General features: G+C 36.8%; 1 protein-coding gene across 5 annotated transcripts in view; it reads left to right on the top strand.

Moving 5' to 3' along the window:
* Positions 1 to 19,362, top strand: part of NAALAD2 (N-acetylated alpha-linked acidic dipeptidase 2) — a 115,780-nt gene that overhangs the window by 28,908 nt on the left and 67,510 nt on the right. For 3 of the 5 annotated variants that reach the window (XM_074400348.1, XM_074400347.1, XM_074400346.1), the window contains 5 exons: positions 2,138 to 2,552; positions 2,849 to 2,944; positions 4,661 to 4,891; positions 5,610 to 5,632; positions 6,517 to 6,614. In XM_074400348.1, the coding sequence (XP_074256449.1) occupies positions 2,142 to 2,552; positions 2,849 to 2,944; positions 4,661 to 4,891; positions 5,610 to 5,632; positions 6,517 to 6,614 (859 nt within the window). In that variant the 5' untranslated portion in view covers positions 2,138 to 2,141. Of the gene's footprint in view, positions 1 to 2,137; positions 2,553 to 2,848; positions 2,945 to 4,660; positions 4,892 to 5,609; positions 5,633 to 6,516; positions 6,615 to 7,777; positions 8,453 to 19,362 lie in introns of those variants that run through there. The other 2 variants (XM_074400349.1, XM_010352277.3) reach the window with 2 other exon arrangements.

Genomic DNA, 19,362 nt, shown 5'->3' with positions numbered 1-19,362 from the left:
TTTAAATTAGTAAGGTAATGATGAGCAATGTAAAATAGTAAAACTGAAAAAAATACGAAAGTTCCCCAAAATATCCTAGTTTAGAAATCAAAACACAATTTTTTGACCAAACAAATATGTAAGACGTAATTTGATTTGTGATGGTGGCTGCAATCTCACTTGAGTATTAATCTTATTCAACTATGAAAAATTTCTTAAAATGACAACAATGACCTCTGGAGAATATTTGCATTTCTAAGATTTTCATTTCTTTCACTTAAATTCAGCAGTGTTATCAAATAAAGGAGAGTAAAGAACTTAAAATTGCCAAAACAAAGATTACAGTTTATATGATAGGGCTCTCCAGACAGACAGAACTATAGGATGTATATGTACAGATACATTCATGAGCCATTTCAGTCAACCAAAAACCACACATGGTAATCACATAAGATTACAATGCCAGCACACTTACTGTACCTTTTCTGTATTTGAATATATTGACATACAAAATGCCCCTTGTGTTACTGTTACAGTTGTCTACAGTATGCAGTACACAACATACTGTACAATTTTGTAGCCTAGGAACAAGCAGCTATACTGTATCCATAGGTGTGTAGTAGGCTATACCATCTAGGTAGGTGTAAGTATCTTCTATCATGTTAAAACAATAGTAAAATTGCCTGACTGGACTCAGTGACTCATGCCTGTAACGCCAGCATGGGTGGATCACTTGAGGCCAGGTAGTCAAGTCTAGCCTGGCTAACATGGCAAAACTCTGTCTCTACTAGAAAAATAATAATACAAAGATTAGCCTGGCATAGCGGCATGTTCCTGTAATCCCAGATACTAGAGAGGCTAAGGCAGGAAATATCTTTGACCCAGGAGGTGGAGGTTGCTGTGAGCCAAGATTGCACCACTGCACTTCAGCTGGGCTGCAGAAGGAGACTCCATCTCAATAAATAAAACCACCTTACACATTTCTCAGACTGTGTATCTGTTCTCAAGTTACTCATGATTCTACAGGATAGAGAATTCATCAGGAAAATTTGTTTTCTTGATTATAGAGTCTCAGCTGTTTCAATATAGATTGTTTTAAGCTGGAATCTTAAGGATACCTGTATTCTGACTGAGATCAAGGCTGAAAGCCTCAGAACCAGCTTCAGGAGAAAGACAAAGGAAACTCCATTTTCTCTGCCTTTTTCCTTTTATCTGAGCTATGAGCTGATTGGATGGTGCCTACCGACTTTGAGGGATGATGGTCCCACTCAGCTCACCAACTCACATCTCTCTCTCCTCTGGAAACACCTTCACAGACTCACCCAAAGCAATGATTGACCAGTTCTCTAGTTACTGGTTAATTGAGTCATGCTGATAACTAAAATTCACCAACACACCATAGAAATATGATTATATCTATTTGAGTTTAACAAAAATCTCCTGTATGTTAGTCCAGATTTTGAGTATCCCTAGGAAAAGTTAATTTAACCCACAAGAAAATAAAAAGACCCAATATTTTTAATTATTCTTTTTTCTCTTCTACTAAACCTAGATTGGTTTAATTGCTATCTTTTTCTTTGTTTATTTGGTTGGTTGGTTTTTTAGTGTGTTTTCATTTTGGTTTTTAGTTTTAAGTCCTGAGGTAAATGTGTAGGACATACAGGATTGTTACATCTGTAAACAGGTGCCATGGTGGTTTGCTGCCCGACTTTTGTATCCCTGTCTAAAAATAAGGCGTAGAACCCTCTGGCCATCTTCTCATATTTCTTTGGCCAAAGTTGTTCCCCCCCGCCTCAATCTTTCATAGTCATTCAGTCATTATTTGAAAGAAGAATACCAACAACTACTATTTATTCTAGACCACTTAGAACCAAAACCCAATTTCTAGATTCACATTGAGAAAATGGGTAGTTCGGTAGATTTGTATTATGTTACAGACAGAAACTAGCAGAAGGGACTGTGTCTCATCTAGTCAGTAACATCTGCTATTAAGCCTGCAGACTCTCTTTGTGGGAATTTTATTTATGTTAAAGAAGAAATAGTTTCTTGTACTTTAATCAACACTGTCAAGAAAATAAAGCTGTCACATATCTCCCCGTGTTGAGAAGTTTTTCATCAACCCAGGCTCCAAAATGACATGTTGCTCTTTCTTCTTCAGAAACATGGATTCTGGATTCTTGAAAGCCTTCCAGAGGACAGTCACCTGCCCTATCTGCATGAAGTACTTCATAGACCCAGTCACCCTAGACTGTGGGCACAGCTTTTACAGGCCCTGTTTCTATCTCAGCTGGCAAGACACCCAAGTGCTAGCTCAGTGGTCTAAATACAGAAAGACAACACAGCAGAGAAACCTCAAAACTAACATGAATTTGAAGAATCTAGCTTCCCTTGCCAGAAAAGCCAGTCTCCGGCAGTTCCTGAGATCTGAGGAGCAAATGTGTGAGATTCACAGGCGGACAAAGAAGATGTTCTGTGAAGTGGACAAGAGCCTGCTCTGTTTGCTGTGCTGCAACTCTCAGGGGCACCGGGATCACAGACACTGTTCCACTGAATGGGCTGCTGAGGAACACCGGGTAGGTGATGCCTCTGACGATCTGTTTCTATAAAGCACACATAAAGTTCCTGTGAGGCTGTTTTCTTGGAGGTGGGATAAAGGCAACTCTGAGTCTCTTTAATAATCATCCTCGTTCTGGTCTTTCTTAGCTGGAAACTTCTGAGATTTGACAAAAAAAAAGGGGGGGAGGGGAACAGAAGAAATGCCATTTACTTGGGGCTTATTTGACTCTTATTCTGGACCCCCTCCCTATGTCACTGTCCATATGTTACTTTATTGTCTTCACTGATGCTTCAATTTATGGCTCTTTTACAGGAGAAGCTTTTAAAGAAAATGCAGTCTTTATGGGAAAAAGCTTGTGAAAATCATGGAAACCTGAACATGGAAACCACCAGAGCCAGATGCTGGAAGGTTAGTAGCATATAAACTCTATCTTCTCTAGGAACTTACAGTGGGCAAATGGGTGGCTCTTAAAATAGGAACTTGATATCAAACAGTAATGTTCCTGGGATTCCATTTTAAAAAAAGGAGGCAACATTAAGAAAAAGTGCCCTCATTTCTTAGATAGAATAGTATGGCTGTTTGGTAGGATTTCTGACAAAACCACTAATGTTACCCAAAGCATGCTGGTTTGTTTCCATACAAACCTATAGCTATACACCAACAGATACAAGAAACTGGGCCATCTCACAGCATTCTGTATGTGCTGGTGGGATAAATGCTGCTCACAGTAGCTACTTGGCAGCCATGGAAAGCTCAAGTGAACCATCTGAGTGTCAGTCAGCATTAATCTGAATGTTGATATGCAAGTAGTATTTGGGAATATATGAAAAATTTGATGCAGAAAAAGTGACAGAGCAAATCTAGGGAAACCATGAAATTAAGAATCTTAACTATTTCATGTTGAATAATACATATGATGAGAAAAGTGGTAAAAAATGCGGATTTGTGTCTTGAGGGAGACATATAAACATGCCAGAATATTGGGAACTAGTATCTATATGTAAGGAGAACTCTGAGGACTTCCAAAATATTAAAAATGATTTTCCCTTTGTGGATGTATACTTTGAGGGTATGATAACTTATATTACTTATTAGTTTGTTGAAAAGTATTTCATGAGTCCTAGTCTATATCGATTGTTAAATTAGAAAATTTACTGATAAAAAGAAATGAAGCATCTTTGTCCTCATAAATCATACAATTCAAGTGAGAGAGGCAAATGATCAACATGCAAATACATGCAATACGTGATGTGTTAGAGCGTGGTAGGTTCTTTGTTGAAGAATAGTCAAGCAGGGAAGTAGAAAAGGACAATAGTGGGCAGAAACTGGAGATGAATGTCTGAGTTTTAAACAGGGTGGTCAGAAAAAAGCCTCACTGAAAAATTCAAATTGAAACAAAGTTTTGAAGAGGAAAGGGAACACTAATGTGTCTATGGATATATATGCAAAACATGAGTGTATAAGTGTATGCATTATATGTATGCATATATAAAAATTACAGTTGGGAGAGAACAGCATAGACAGTAATTTTGAAGTTGTGTATATTCGAAGGCCTGAGGGACCACAGGGAAGTCTATGTTTCAGATTGGGATGAGTTAGCAGAAGAATGGAAGGAAATGAATTCAGAGAGACAGAGAGGACCAGATCATAAATGTAGCGCTATTATGATAGGTTTTCCTGGATGAAACGCATTTAGCTGGGCATGCTAGTCTAAGGTCATTTCACATGCAATGAGTTTAAACAACTTGCTGTATATCTCAGAAATAGAAATATCTTATTTCTTTCCTAGTAAACATAGCTCAGTACTGCAACTCTTAAGCATGAACTGTTATTACTATTCCATAAATACGGGTTGGAATAGAGAAATCCAAATTTGGGGTTTTTTTAAATTTCTGACTGTCTTAGGAAACACATTATCTTGAATAAATTTAATGTAATCTGTCAGATATATCTATGTTGATCTTTATGTAGAAAGAAAGGAAATGAACAAAATTTTGTGCATTCTGAGAACTGGCAAGACTGAGTTTTAAACCGTTGGATGTTCAAGAGACAAAAGGAATCAGCGAGATGTAATAAGAGATGGTTAAACACATTTCTATTTTGAATAACCTATTGTCACTGCAGGATTATGTGAATTTAAGACTAGAAGCAATCAGAGCTGAGTATCAGAAGATGCCTGTATTTCTCCATGAAGAAGGACAACATAATTTGGAGATGCTGAGAAAGAAGGGCAAAGATATTTTTCGTCAACATACTGAAAGTAAAGCCAAAATGGTTCACAAGAGGGAGATTTTAAGAGGAATGTATGAGGAGCTGAAGGAAATGTGCCATAAACCAGATGTGGAGCTACTTCAGGTACAAACTCACAATGTGGTTTCAGGTTTTTGAATGTTCACATGCATAGGTATTTTTCTCATGGCTGAACTCCATCTCCCTACCTTTATTTCCATGATTTGTTTCCAAAAACACATTCCCATAACTAATGCTACTTTGTTGGGAGAGTATAGCCACACCACGGGATTCCACCAGACCAAAGGTACCTCCTACTTTATCCACTAGCCACAAAATTTTGTGAAATGGTCAAGGTAACATCCCCAATAAATATTCCCCATCTAAGTCGATAATATATTTTGGATCATTGAACATGTATAAAATAGTAAAATAGCGAGTGATTCATTTACATTTAGGTTACTTTGGGGACATGACAAGATCAGGAGTTTCAGGAATCTAGGCTTACATTAATATTATTTTGAGGTCCATTCATTTTGGTGATAGGTTCTGGGAAAGGTGACTGAGTAGGGGTTCTTCCTGGTTACCACAGAGCATACTCTCTGGGCCTCTTCTCCCTTGACTTGTTTAGGGAATGTCTTCAAAACTCAGATGTTCCCAAGACATTAATTCATGACAGTACCACTGACTGGGTTCTTTATTAGAGAAGAAACAGAAAATGCTTTCCAAAAGGGAGGATGGTAGGGAAATAACATCTTCAGAAACTAACTCCAAATCTCACAATGAACTTAGTAAAAGATGTGCCTTGTGAAATGCACTAAATCATTCTATTTTTTTTTTACAGGGTTTTGGAGATATATTACACAGGTGAGTGTGTACCTAGATTTTAGCATATGTTCTTTCAGTTTCCACAAACATCAAAGCAGATTCTACTCAAGTCATGGCATAAATTATTAAGATATTGTTACTAATTTTTCTGGATCCACTTTTGTTCCCACACAAAAAAAGACAAACCACAAAATAAATAAATGCATAAAAGAAGAGTGAAATAAAGCAAGCATGTTTATTCCCGATTTCCTTTTTGTCGCTTAAAAGCCTGCATAGGTGAAAGATAAAGTTTTGTTTTCTGGGTGGTGAGAAAGTCATGAGAGGAAGCAGGAGAGAGGAGGGGGGAGTATTTTAGCAGTGAGGAAGTGTTGATTTCTTGTTTATACATATATACGTATCAATTAACAAGTCTGAAAAATAGATTGAAAAAACTGTGGATAATTAGAACTGTTTAAGTCTCTACGGAAGCTTGTTGCTAAAAGGCAGATCTCCCTACCTAGAACAAGTTTTGCATCCTTTATCTTGAAAGGAAGCCGCAGATGCAGCAGTCTTCCTAGAATCCCGCTATTTCAGACAAAGATTTCTGGGGAGCCTGCCAAGAAGTGGAACTCAGAATTTCATTTCTCAATACTTCCAAGGCCATAAGGCTAAGAAACCTTAGGAATTTAGTACAAAAAAAAAAAAAAAAAAAAAAAAACAAAAAAAACAGAAAAATCAAATTGAATTCTGATTCACATTCTTCCATCATGCTTTAAAATTCAGAAACAGTAAATAAGAATAAATTTCAAAAAGGAAGTAATAATTTTTTGAATAATCAAATTTGTGGGTTCAAAAGATTCTTATGAAATGTCTTTTAAATACAAATAGTGATTTTTATTTACTTTTTGGCTGTGGATGTTGTAACCACATCTTCCTCCTTGCAGGAGCCAGTCCGTGCTGCTGCACATGCCCCAGCCTGTGAATCCAGAGCTCAGTGAAGGGCCCATCACTGGACTGATGGACAGGCTCAACCAATTCCGAGGTGAGTCTCCACCCGTTGACAGCACTCCCGCTGTCTAAATATTCTTTGTTGTCAGGATCACATAGGTAGTATTTCACACTTTATCAAATATTTTTCTTCTTTATAAACATGTGAACAATACAGCCATGCAACCCTTTTGTATCTGTGTATGTATTTATAGTCATATTTATAACATTAACATATAGTCAGATTTGAAAGACAGTGAAAAACAAACACATTCTGGCCTTCTACGCCCTGAGTTAAATAATGGGAAAAAGGAGTAGGGTAGCAAATTTTAAAAAGGAGCTAATGGAACAGTGCTCAGAACGAAGGTGAGTTGTTTAACGTTAAATACAAAATTATACATTTCTTTATTGATTTGAACTGCTAAGAACTCTTCTTTTGGGGAATATAGTTTACTGTAGATTCTTGGGGGTTTGTATTTTTTAAATGGATATATATTCATATATTACAAAAATTTGAGTTAATGTATAAAAATAAAAAATCATTTTGTGAATATAAGTAAAATTACAAACAAAACTAAGTTCAGTTTAATTGCAGTATGAAGAGCTATATGTTAAGTATAAAATCCAGCTTCGTCCCAGAGCTAGCATGGAGGACCACGGAGAGAATGGTAAAAGATTTTGAAGAAATCTGCTTTAAACTACCACATAAAACATGGACATATGGGGTTTTATCAGTTATCTAGAATGGTTTTTGAGTAACTGAAAATCTTCAAATTCTTTCCAAAATGATAGCACTAATTTTTAAGAATAAGAAACATTTCTAAATAATTACCTTGATAACAAAAGAGGATTTAGGAAATATAATGTGTATATTTTGCTTTGAAAATTGGGTTGAAATAAGTTAGTCTCACATTTGACTCTCAATATGTAAGTTTTTTTTAAAAAAAATTCATAGCCGTGTTTAGGGTTTTGTTTGTCTTGTAGGTAATATTAATCATCTCTATATTTTATTAGAAGTTACAAGCAAAATTCTCTTTATGACTTTACATTTACTAGTAAAGTAACTTCTCTTGAACTCCTGACCTCAGGTGATCCACCCACCTCAGCCTCCCAAAGTGCTAGGATTACAGGTGTGAGCCACTGCGCCTGGCTCGTAACTTCTCAATACAACAATCTTTTTTTCCTTATTTACACGTCTATGCTTCCCCTCGCCCCCAGTGGATATTACTTTGCATCATGAAGAAGCCAACAGTCGTCTCTTTCTGTGTGGAGATTTGGGAAGCCTGTGTATTGGATATCACCGTCAAGATGCGCCCCATATCAATGCATCTGAAAGTTTTCTTGCATGGGGTGCTCAGACTTTCACCTCTGGCCAATATTACTGGGAGGCCCATGTGGGGAATTCTTGGAATTGGGCTTTTGGTGTCTGTAATGAGTACTGGAAAGAAAAGAATCCCGATGGCAATATACATGGAGAGGAGGGACTCTTTCTTCTCGGATGTGTTAAGAATGACATTCACTGCACTCTCTTTACCGCCTCCCCACTTACGCTGCAATATGTCCCAAGACCTGCCAGTCCTGTAGGATTATTCCTGGATTATGAAGCTAGAACTGTGAGCTTTGTTGATGTTCATCAAAGTTCCCTTATACACACCATCCCTAATTGCTCCTTCTCACCTCCCCTCAGGCCTGTTTTTTGCTGTATTCACTTCTGAACAGAGCAAAAGCAGAACTGTGTTCATATGCTGGGGGAGCCCCTTTATCCCAGGAAGCCCTTTTCCTTGTGCCTTATCAAACAGGACAGATAGGTTCTTTTTTATGCATTAAATTGCCTTCTAATGTTACCAAAACTCATTTATTGTGTTACTATTAAATATGATGAAAACACTAAAAGTATATGTATTGGTTCTTTATTAAATAATTTTTGAAAAATTATTCATGATTATGGCATAAATTATACTTTTTTTTCTTTATTGCTGACTGTCACTGAGTGAAAGACACTGACTGACAGACATGTGTGAATGGAGTTAAAATCGATGGAAGAGAGTTAGGATCCTTTGCTTCATGCAAAAACTTAGAGTGAAGGCTCAGTGATAACTGGGAAATGTTTTTCTTTATCTAACCATACTACAATTACCTATCATGTTTCATTGTATTAATATATCCTCTGAGGTAATATTATTTGACCTTCTACACTGGGTTTTATTTTGCAATTCTCACCACATATATAAATAATCCTGCATTATTAGTGTGCTCTTCTACATTGAAATACATAAATTGATCAGACCAATGCTGGATTAATTAAATACTGGAAAAAAAGTAACCAAATATTGAAAACATACAGAGTCGTTTCCTGATAGATTGAAGTTCTAAGGGTAAAGGGAACATGATACAATATTCTCATAAGAATTTTTTAATCAGGACAAAAATTAAATTAGTTGGTTTATTTTAATAATGATGACTTCTGTGTTTCAAAAAACACAATACAAGAATTGAAATGCAAACCAATAGTGGAGAAAGATACTCACCTCAACATACATAAAATAAAATACAGTATAGATGTGTGATGAATACTTAAAATGTAATTAATAAAAGACAGTGAATTCCATAAAAGTTTGGGTAAAATGCCTGAACATGCACTTTACAAAATTTGATTCATAAATAACTGGCCAAATATTAAAAAGTGCTCATTTTCATTAGTCTTTAAAAGTAAGAGTTAGTCTACCAGTTGTACCATAGGCACCTATAAAAAATACCAAAATTTAAAGACACAGTGTCATAAGATAGAGAATAAATGAAATTTATTCATGGCTGGGGAAATGTAAATGGAAATCCTTTTTTGGCAAACTGACTATTAGCATTCTTTATTGGCCAGATGTTCTAATTCTAAAATATAGTCTGATTGCCTACATAAACTTGAAGATATACACAATATTTTTCACTGAATCAATTTTTATAGTACCTCAAAATTAGAGCCAAAATATTCTTCAACACTAGAATGGCTAAATAAAGTTGGTGTATTTATGCAAAATAATCCTATAAAACGGAATTAAAAATTTCCTGAATGCAACAAAGTTGAAGAATCTCAGAGACAAGTTTAAGCAGAAGAATGGAAACACACAAAGATTATATTACAGTGGCTTATTTATATAAATTGTCAACTACTTAAAATAGTATTACGAGCTAGAATATTGAATAACATTTTAGGAAGGTAATGGTTAGAAAACCTGAGAAATCACTAAGAAAACATTGCAATCAAGGTAAAGTGATACACATTTTTTTGAATAGAGAATTACATTTGTTTGACAATCTCTCCATCCTTTATATCACAAAGGGAAATACAAGAAATGGCACTGTTCTCAGGGCATTGGAGAAACTCATTAAACTTTGCAAAGGAAAAAAGAAAAAAGGAAAATCAAATATGTGTTGGATTTAGACCTATACCCGAAGGTGGGACGGGATCACTAAGAAGGCTCCAACCCTGAACACCCAGAAACAGTGTCAACCTAAGACTGGGACTTCATCAGAATGACGGAGGATGCTTCTCCATCCTATTCCCACCCCCAACTAGATTAACTGTTGTTGAGTAACAGATCAAAACAGTATCTTCTGGGAGACTGAACAGAGTTTAGAGGAAGACTTAAGGTTGAGGAAAAAGCAGATAATGAGAACATTTGGCAAGCCCGTCCAACCCCAAACAGAAAGTAACACTAGACCAGCATCTAAACTGTAGTTCCTTGGAAGTAGCTCAAACAGGAACAAGTCCCCAAACAACATCAACTCCTGACAAGATTGATTCAATATCCCACACTCATGTAAGGCCTAGTATAAGGAAACACGTGGAATTTGCATTCTATATTATTCTACACTACATAATTGTATTCTTTTTTTATCCTGCGTTTATTTAAGCAAACCAAATGTGTAGAGATAGGAAATTAATGGGCCATAATGTTTTACAAATACAGAGAGAAGACACAGAATATTAAGACCCTGAAGAGAGTGCATTTGAGAACACAGTTTTATCATAGGAGACCACTTGTAGGGAACACATGATATCCATGGCTGACAAAACCATCTGTCGTTCCTTGTTTGCTGTCATTCAAGTAGTTTCAATAGATAAATCGGTGATTTGCTTTCAAACAAATATTAATGATCAGGGTAGCCTTGAAGGGTTTGTAAGTGACTATACTATGCAATGTGATGCTAGGTTTAAGGTGTCATTTCAATGCTGTTGAACACTATGCGGGGGAAATAATGTTTTATTACACATTAACTGCGACATCCACTAAAATGTGAACTAGTTTGCCTAGATTAGTCCTTTGGGCAGCACGATGTTGCTCTAGTCCACCAAGGCTTAAAGACTCACAGTGTAGAGGAAAAAAATATGAAAAAGAATTTCTACTAAAATATGTTTTAATAGCTGGTGTTAGCAATTTGCATAACAAAAGACAAATTATATTAATTGCATTGTAACATTCTGTAAGCCCCTTCATTTGAAAAACACTCAATGTTTTCTTCAAAACTGTTATATTCTTAAAGTTAGTCTTGCAAATTAATTGTCAACCAAAATTCTACATATTTTGAAGCAAATAGAAGTCAAACTGAACAATGGTTCAATTTTGATCACAGGTCAAAGATCAAGTTTCACTTCATACCTGTAATACACTTGGTGCTGCTTCCCAAATGCTCAGCAATTCATTGCATGGACATTGGAGAATGGGACTGTGATGGAGTTTTCTCTTTTCCTTTAAAGTACATCATTCTTGTACTTTAAAGTGACAGGTGTCACCATGAACCTCTTGTGAGGTTAAACCACAAAGACTCAAGTGAATCACCAGCTTTTTTGGGAGAACGAAAGGAAAGGGAAAAAAATCTTTAATGACCCTGGGAACTGGAAAACCTAGAAATACAAGTGCTAACATATACATTCCTAAATTCAGAGTTTCCTACTAGGCACAAAGAACTCAGCAGGTTAACGTGAGAGCTGCAGCTGAGCCTGGAAGAAGGCCTCCTGGGCCTCAACTCGAAGCTGGGAGTGAGGATGGCAAAAAGCAGATGCTGTGAATGGTCTGTAACCTACGAGCCCTCCAAATTAACCACCCCCAAGACAAAGCCCCGTCCAAAGAAGAAACTGATCACCGTTCACTGCAGCCTTGACCTCTGGGGCTCAAGTCATCCTCCTGCCTCTGCCTCCTAAAGTGCTAGGATTATAGGTGTGAACCACCTTGCCAGGCCCAGGGCAATGCAATTGTTAAATAATATGGTGCAAAAATATTTGAAATAGGTGCATATTCCTTTTTAACCTTTTCTAGTTATATTGACTTACTTTATTAAATATTGAATAGAAACGATATATTCATAAAATATTTATAAAATATATAGAATAAGCACATAATGAACACCTGTGCCTCCAGCCTCTTGTTTAAGAAATTAAACCAAAAGTAATTATAAATGCTAATGATTACTTTTGAAGTCACCTGTACAACTTTTGATGATTACATCCCCTGCTTTCACATTCTAATGATGGCCACTGTGAGTTCTATATATATTGAACGATCATTCTCAGCAAACTGACACAAGAACAAAAAATCAAACACCTCATATTCTCACTCACACGTGGGGTTGAACAATGAGAACACATGGACACAGGGAGGGGAACATTACCCACCCAGGGCCTGTCAGTGGTTGGGGGGCTAGGGGAGGGATAGCAGGGGTGGAGGGATTGGGAAGGGATAACATTAGGAGAAATACTTAATGTAGATGATGGGGGAATGGATGCAGCAAACCACCAAGCACGTGTATACCTGTGTAACAAACCTGCACAATCTGCACATGAACCCCAGAACTTAAAATATAAGAAAAAATTAATTAAAAAGAATTGTATTTTATTTTAATACTGTGTGCACTACATTCTTTTTTCCTAGTTGTATACTATTGCATCTAGTAAGCATAATGAATTATATCAGTGACACTTTTGCCATTTCATAGTTCAGTTTTTGTGCACTAATTATTGCAAATATAAATTTTCTACTGGCATAAAACCAGACACACAGACCAATGAAACAGAATAGAGATCTCAGACATACATCTACACATTTACAAACAATTCCTCTCTGACAAAGGCATCAAGAAAGTACATTGGGCAAAGAACAGTCTTTTCAATAAATGATCCTGGGAAGACTGAATGACTATATGCAGAAGGATATAATTAAACCCTTGTTCCTTACCATACACAAAAATCAAATCAAAATGGATTAAAGACTTGAATGTAAGATCTGAAACTATGAAGCTACTAAAAGAAAGCATAAGAGAAATGCTCCAGGACATTGATCTGGACAGAGAATTTTTTTCGTGTGACCTCAAAAACACAGGCAACAAAACGAAAATAGACAATGCGATCATATCAAGCTAAAAAGTGTCAAGCAAAGAAGACAAGCAACATAGTGAAGAGCCAACCACAGAATGGAACAAACAATTTTCAAACTATCCATCTGATTAAGAATTAACAACTAGAATGTATAAAGAGCTCAAATGACTCAATAATAAACAAACAAAAAATCTGATTGAGAAATGGGCTGTTGAAGAGGCTGAGGTAGAAGGATTGCTTGAACCCAGGAGTTTGAGATTACAGTGAGCTATGATTATGCTACTGCCCTTTAGCTTGCGTGGCAGAGCAAGAACCTGCTTCTAAAACTAATAATAATAATAGTTAAAAATAAATAAATAAGGTTTTAAAAAATGGACAAAAGATCTGAACAGAAATTTCTCAAAAGAAGACATATGAATGGCCAATAGGTAGATTAAAAAATGTTCAATATCACTAATCATCAAAGAAATGCAATTCCAAACCACAATGCAATATCATCTCACCTTGGTTGAACGGGTTGCATCAAAAAAACCAAACAGGCAATAGTAGATGCTGGCAAGGATGTGGGGAAGAGAGAACACTTGTACGTTGTTGGTGGGAATCTACGTTTAAAAAGCTGCTATGGAGAATAGTACAAAGCTTCCTCAAAAAAAGTAAAAAGAGACTTACCATGTGATCCAGCAATTTCACTACTAGGTATATGTCCAAAATAAAGGAAAGCAATGTAGCAAAGATATCTCTACACGCCCATGTTTATTGCAGCACTATTTGCAATAGGTAAAATATGGAATCAACCTAAGTGCTCATTAACAAATGAATGGATTTTTTAAAGTTGTATATATACATAACGGAATATTATTCACGTACAAAAAAGAGTAAAATCCTGTCATTTACAGCAACATAGGAGGCGCTGGCCGTTTTGCTTAACATAATGAACGTAGGCCGTTATGTTAAGTGAAAGAGCAGAAAGGCAAATAGGGTATGTTCTCACTCAAACACGGGAGTTAAAAAAAACTGGATCTCTTGAAGCTATTAAGTAAATTGGTGGTTACTAGAGGCTGGCAAGGGGAGTTGGAAGAGGAGACGAAGATAAACAAATATAAACGTATTTATTATCACTAAATGGTCCTCTATAAATGCTACAGATGGTAAATTATATATGTATATTCTACCACAATAAAAAATAAATTAAAAACATTCTGTTGTATGTTTATAGCACACGTAAAAGACTTTCTCTAGGGTTGTATCAGTTTTCTATTCCTGCTATAGCAATTTACCACAGACTTAGTGGCTTAAAAGAACACAAATTTTTGTAAGCTTTGAGTCTGTTTAAAAAAACACACAGAAACTTACTATCTTAGAGTTGTTTTGTTTAGAAATCTGGTAGGGCTCTTACTGAAGTAACATCAAGATGTTGTCCGGCTGCGTTTCTTTCTGAAGGCTCCAGGAGAAAATTTGGGTTGTTGGAAGTATTCAGTGCCTTGTGGTTGTGGGATTGAGATCCTGGGTTTCTTCCTGGTTGTAAACATTGGGTCATTCTCAGCTTCCGAGGGTCACTGGCTTTCCTTGGCTTGTGGCCCCCTTCCACTGTTTTCAAAGTCGGTAATGGCAGGCAATGTCTTTCTCATACTGCCATGGGTCTGAATCTCTGCATCCAGAAAAATTCTCTACTCTCAAGGAATTATGAGATTAGGTTGGATTTACCAAGATAATTCAAGGTAATTTCCCCATCTCAATGCCCTTAATCTTAATCACATCTGTAAAATCTCTTTTAGCATCTAAGTCAGCATGTTCACCTTATCCGAAGACTGGGATGTGACTGTCTTTAGTGGGGGCAATTTTCTGCCTAATCTTAAGATACACAGCTTGCAGATGTACAATTAGTTCATGGAGATTAAACAATTTCAACTCTACAAGAAAATATTTTCTAAAACGAGCATCTCATAGTTGTATCAGTTTTCTATTCCTGCTATAACAATTTATAGCAGGAATTTCTATAAATATAATTCTGATACAGCATTATATTTACTTCACAATGTTGCCAATACTGATATCAGATATTTAATTTTATGGTTAGTTCAAGATGACATGACATTGTGAATAATATATTTGTTCACTCATTCAACAAACATTTTTTATCAGATACCACCGACTTGTCGGACAGTGTCACGGATCCTAAAAATATAGTTGTTAATTTTTTTTGAACAAAGTCCCTGCTGTGATAAAGCTTATATTCTTTGGGACAGGCAGACATAAATCAAGATAAATAAATGCAAGGGCAAACTGGGTGGGGAGGGGGGGGAATTTGGATTGGAGAGCTTAGGATCTGGATCCAGAAAATAGGAGATAAAAAAGGACTCCTGAAAATAGAAGATTAAAAAGGGAAGGAAAAGTGCTGACACACATTTTGCCACACAGATTATTTAGTAATGACAGTAAAAAAAATTTAGCAACACGCTCTTAAACGTTTAAGAGTATGTTTAACTGCACTAGACATTTAGTAATTTTAAAGACCAATTGTTAAGTCAAACTGCTGTATTTTATGTGTTAGACTGAGTTCAGAAAGGTCCACTGTATTACTGAATAGGAAAAGTTTTAATTTCTGAGGATGATACTGATACATTACTGCCACCTTGTGTAAATATTCTTTTAGCACAGGCTATTATAAAAAACAACCAGGGTATGTAATCTGTTGCAACAAGAACCATTTTCTTTCTTTCTTTCTTTCTTTTTTTTTTTTTTTTTTTTTTGGTCCTTATTTTTTTTCCTTATCATATTTTAAGTTCTGGGATACATGTACAGAACGTGGAGGTTTGTTATGTAGGTATACAGGTGCCATGGTGTTTTGCTTCACCCATCAACCCATCATCACATCAGATATTTCTCCTAATGCTATGCCTCCCCTAGCCCCCACCTATAGACCCCGTGTATGATGATCCCCTCCATGTGTCCATATGTTCTCATAATTCAACTGCAAAATAAAAGAGAAGCATTTTCTACTTTCCCAATTTCTTAAATACAGTGTTTAAAAAATACCCGTAGGCTAATCCAGCTATTACAATGAGCACCCATAGAGGAAGGAGGATCTTGGATGAGTCTATGTTCTTCTGGTCCAAATGACTCTGCATGAAGCTTAAGAAAGTCAATTACCTTCTTTCCTTTTTTCTAAATAGCTTTGTTGAGGTATAGGTGACATACAATAAACTGTACGTATTTAAAACTGCACAATTTGAGAAGTTTTGACATAAATATATACATGTGTGTAAGACCACCACCATGATCAAAATAATGAACATCAATCGCCTAAAAACTTCCTTGTCCCACTTCTTGTTTTGTTTTAAGACGGGGTCGTGTCATGTTGCCCAGGCTGTTCTCAAACTCCTGGGTGCAAGTAATCCTCCTTCCTGAGCCTCCCGCAGTGCTGGAATTACAGGTGTGGGCTGCTGTGCTAGGCCTTTTTATGCCATTTTGTCATCTCACCCTTCTTACCCTCCCTGCTGCTCCTCTCCGAGAAATCTCTGGTCTGTTTTCTGTCACTATAGATAAGTTTGCATTGTCTAGAATTTTATATAAATGAGTCACAGAGTATATACTTGTTGTTTTTGCCAGACTTCTTTCTCTCAATATTTGTTATGAGATTTATTCTTGTTATATGCATACATTTTTATTGCAAAATAGTGTTTGATTGAGTGACTATATCATAGTTTGTTTAACCTTTTATAGCACTTGTTAATGGAAATCTTTGTTGTTTCCAGTTGGAGGGTATTATTTGTGCATGTGTGTTTGTTTTGAGACAGAGTTTCACTCTGTCGCCCAAGCTGGAGTACAATGGCACAGTCTCAGCTCACTGCAACCTCCACCTCCCGAGTTCAAGCAATTCTCCTGCCTCAGCTTCCCAAGTAGCTGGGATTACAAGCATGCATCACCATGCCCTGCTAATTTGTAATGGAGACAGGTTTCACCATGTTGGCCAGGCTGGTCTCAAACTCCTGACCTCAGGTGATCAGCCCACCTCGGCCTCTCAAAGTGTGAGGTGGTGTGAGCCACCGTGCCTGGCTTGAGGGTATAATTTTTAAAAAGCTGCTATGAACACTCATATTCAAGTCTTTATATGGACATATGCTTTTTTTCTCTTGGGTGATACCTAAGAACGAAATGGTTGGACTATCTGCCTGTTTTCTGACAGCGTCCAATGAAAGCAAACCCTTTCTTTCTTAGACACGCAACTCCCAACCAAAGGTTACATCCAATAATAGGTTCCTATTAACATCCTATTACTAAGACACCCATCCGTTTCGCTTGGTATGTGTTCTTCTTGTAGCTGGCCTGGCGCAGTGGCTCATGCCTGCAACTGCAGCACTTTGGGAGGGTGAGGTGGGCGGATCACTTGAGGTCAGGAGTTTGAGACCAGCCTGGCCCACATGGTGAAACCCCATCTCCACCAAAAATACAGAAGTTAACCAGGCATGGTAACTTTATAATAAAATGCTGAAACAAGGGCTTTAATCTAATCTGTCTCATTTCTTACTATGACATGTATATATTCTTATAGTTTATCTTAAATTTCTTTTCTCTCTCCCTGTTATATATATATATACATATTTAAATTTTGTTATTATTTTTTAAATGGAGATGGCATCTCATTATGTTGCCCAGGCTGGACTCAAACTCCTTGGCTCAAGCCTCAGCCTCCAAAGTATGTGGGACTACAGGTATGTGACATCATCTTGGCTAAATTTTTAGTTTTAAGAGACAGGGTCTCATTATGTTGCCCAGGCTGGAGTGCAGTGACATGATCATGGCTTGCTGCAGTCCCCAACTCCTGGGCTCAAGCAATCCTTCTGCCTCAGCCTCTCAGGTAACTGGAATTACAGGCCCGAGTCACTGCACCCAGCCTCCTATTGCATATAGATGTAAATGGGATGTGAAAGTAGTAGTTAGCTGTTTAGTTTTGTCCACAGGATGAGACAACTAAGACGGAATCATGACAGAGCTAGAAGAAGAATGAGCATCATCTAGAAGGCTAGATTTGCAACTAGATGCAATAACCACAAGACTTTGGGTCGATTTTTCCCATTGTATTAAAGCAACTCTAAAAGTAATAGTTACATTGATTTCTGAAGAAAAGTTTCTGATTCAATAGCTCCAAAACTGCCCTGAAACTAAACTTCTAACAAGTTGCCAGGTAATATTGATGCTCACGTCTGGGGACCTCACTTTAAGAACTGCTTCTGTAAACAATACTCAAATGCATTTTTTCCCATCTGTTTAGAGAAATGGTGAGTGTAATCCTTGATCAATGTGAAAATTACAAAAATGTCACTGGGGATGTGTTTTTTGAAAGTTTATTGGAAGAACCCTTACAGATATTGGGTGGGCAAGAAAAAAGAGACCATAAAATTGTTTGCTGGTGTTATTTTTGGCTGTACAGCATCTGAACACCCTTTCTATGTTTGTGGAATGTTCTGCTGTGTGATTCTTCATGGTCTCAGAGAATCTGCAACGTCTAGACATCCGTTTTCTCTGTCCCTGGTGCTGGAGAACAGGCCCATGATCTCAGTGTTTCTGTGGTGGTGGTAATCAGGGTGATCATCCATAAAACGAGGAGTGCCATCCAGTGTCCTGCTGCTGCAGACACATTAACCTCACTAGATTGCTCTTCTCTCATCATTTTTGCCATCGTTATGGTTGAGTGGCCACCTTTATCCCACTGTCCACTGTAAAAAAATGATTCGCTAATCTTGCCAGAGATTCTATGAGTTACTATTTCTTTTCTGTTCAAGTTAGAGTAATGTATATTTCTTGCAAAATGGAAGCTAGCAGACACCAAAGCTCAGCCCCAAAATGGTATAGCTTCCATGCAATACCACTCACAATGGAGTTATTTTAATGATAGGCAAAACATTATTTCACTTAAGTGAAATGTCACTTCTCAATGCTTAGAGATCAAGTATCCAAGCATTTTTTAACATGAGAGGTAAACAAGAATCACCTTCCTCTAAATTCTGTACTCATAGATGAGTCTTAGATTTGGCTTCACCAAAATTAATCAAACGGGATGAAAGTATAAAATGCAGGAAAGCTGATTGTCTAACAGGGTAGAATCTCTCTCACTGTATTTTGCTGAGGTGGGGGTGGGATCTCCTCTGGCTAATTAATTGTAAAGACAGACTCTTTCTTCTCTAAGCAATACACAAAATGCACATTTTGATGTTGCAGTATCAGTTTTGTAGTATGCCTGCTCACCACGCCAAAGATGACAACAAGTATGACAAACTGATAGTCCTAGGGTCTCTGTATCCTTCACTGTTGCCTAAAGTTAGATGCTTTTTAAATATTTTTAAGGAAAAATTTGTAACCGTGTTTTCATTTGACTATAATTGTCCTCTGATTATTACACTAAATATTTAAAACTCTGCTTTATATATTTAGCTTG

This window comes from Saimiri boliviensis, chromosome 6 (assembly GCF_048565385.1).
Source record: "Saimiri boliviensis isolate mSaiBol1 chromosome 6, mSaiBol1.pri, whole genome shotgun sequence".
In the NCBI taxonomy this organism is placed as follows: Eukaryota; Metazoa; Chordata; class Mammalia; order Primates; family Cebidae; genus Saimiri; species Saimiri boliviensis.
This window is presented reverse-complemented; position numbering and strand designations above follow the sequence as displayed.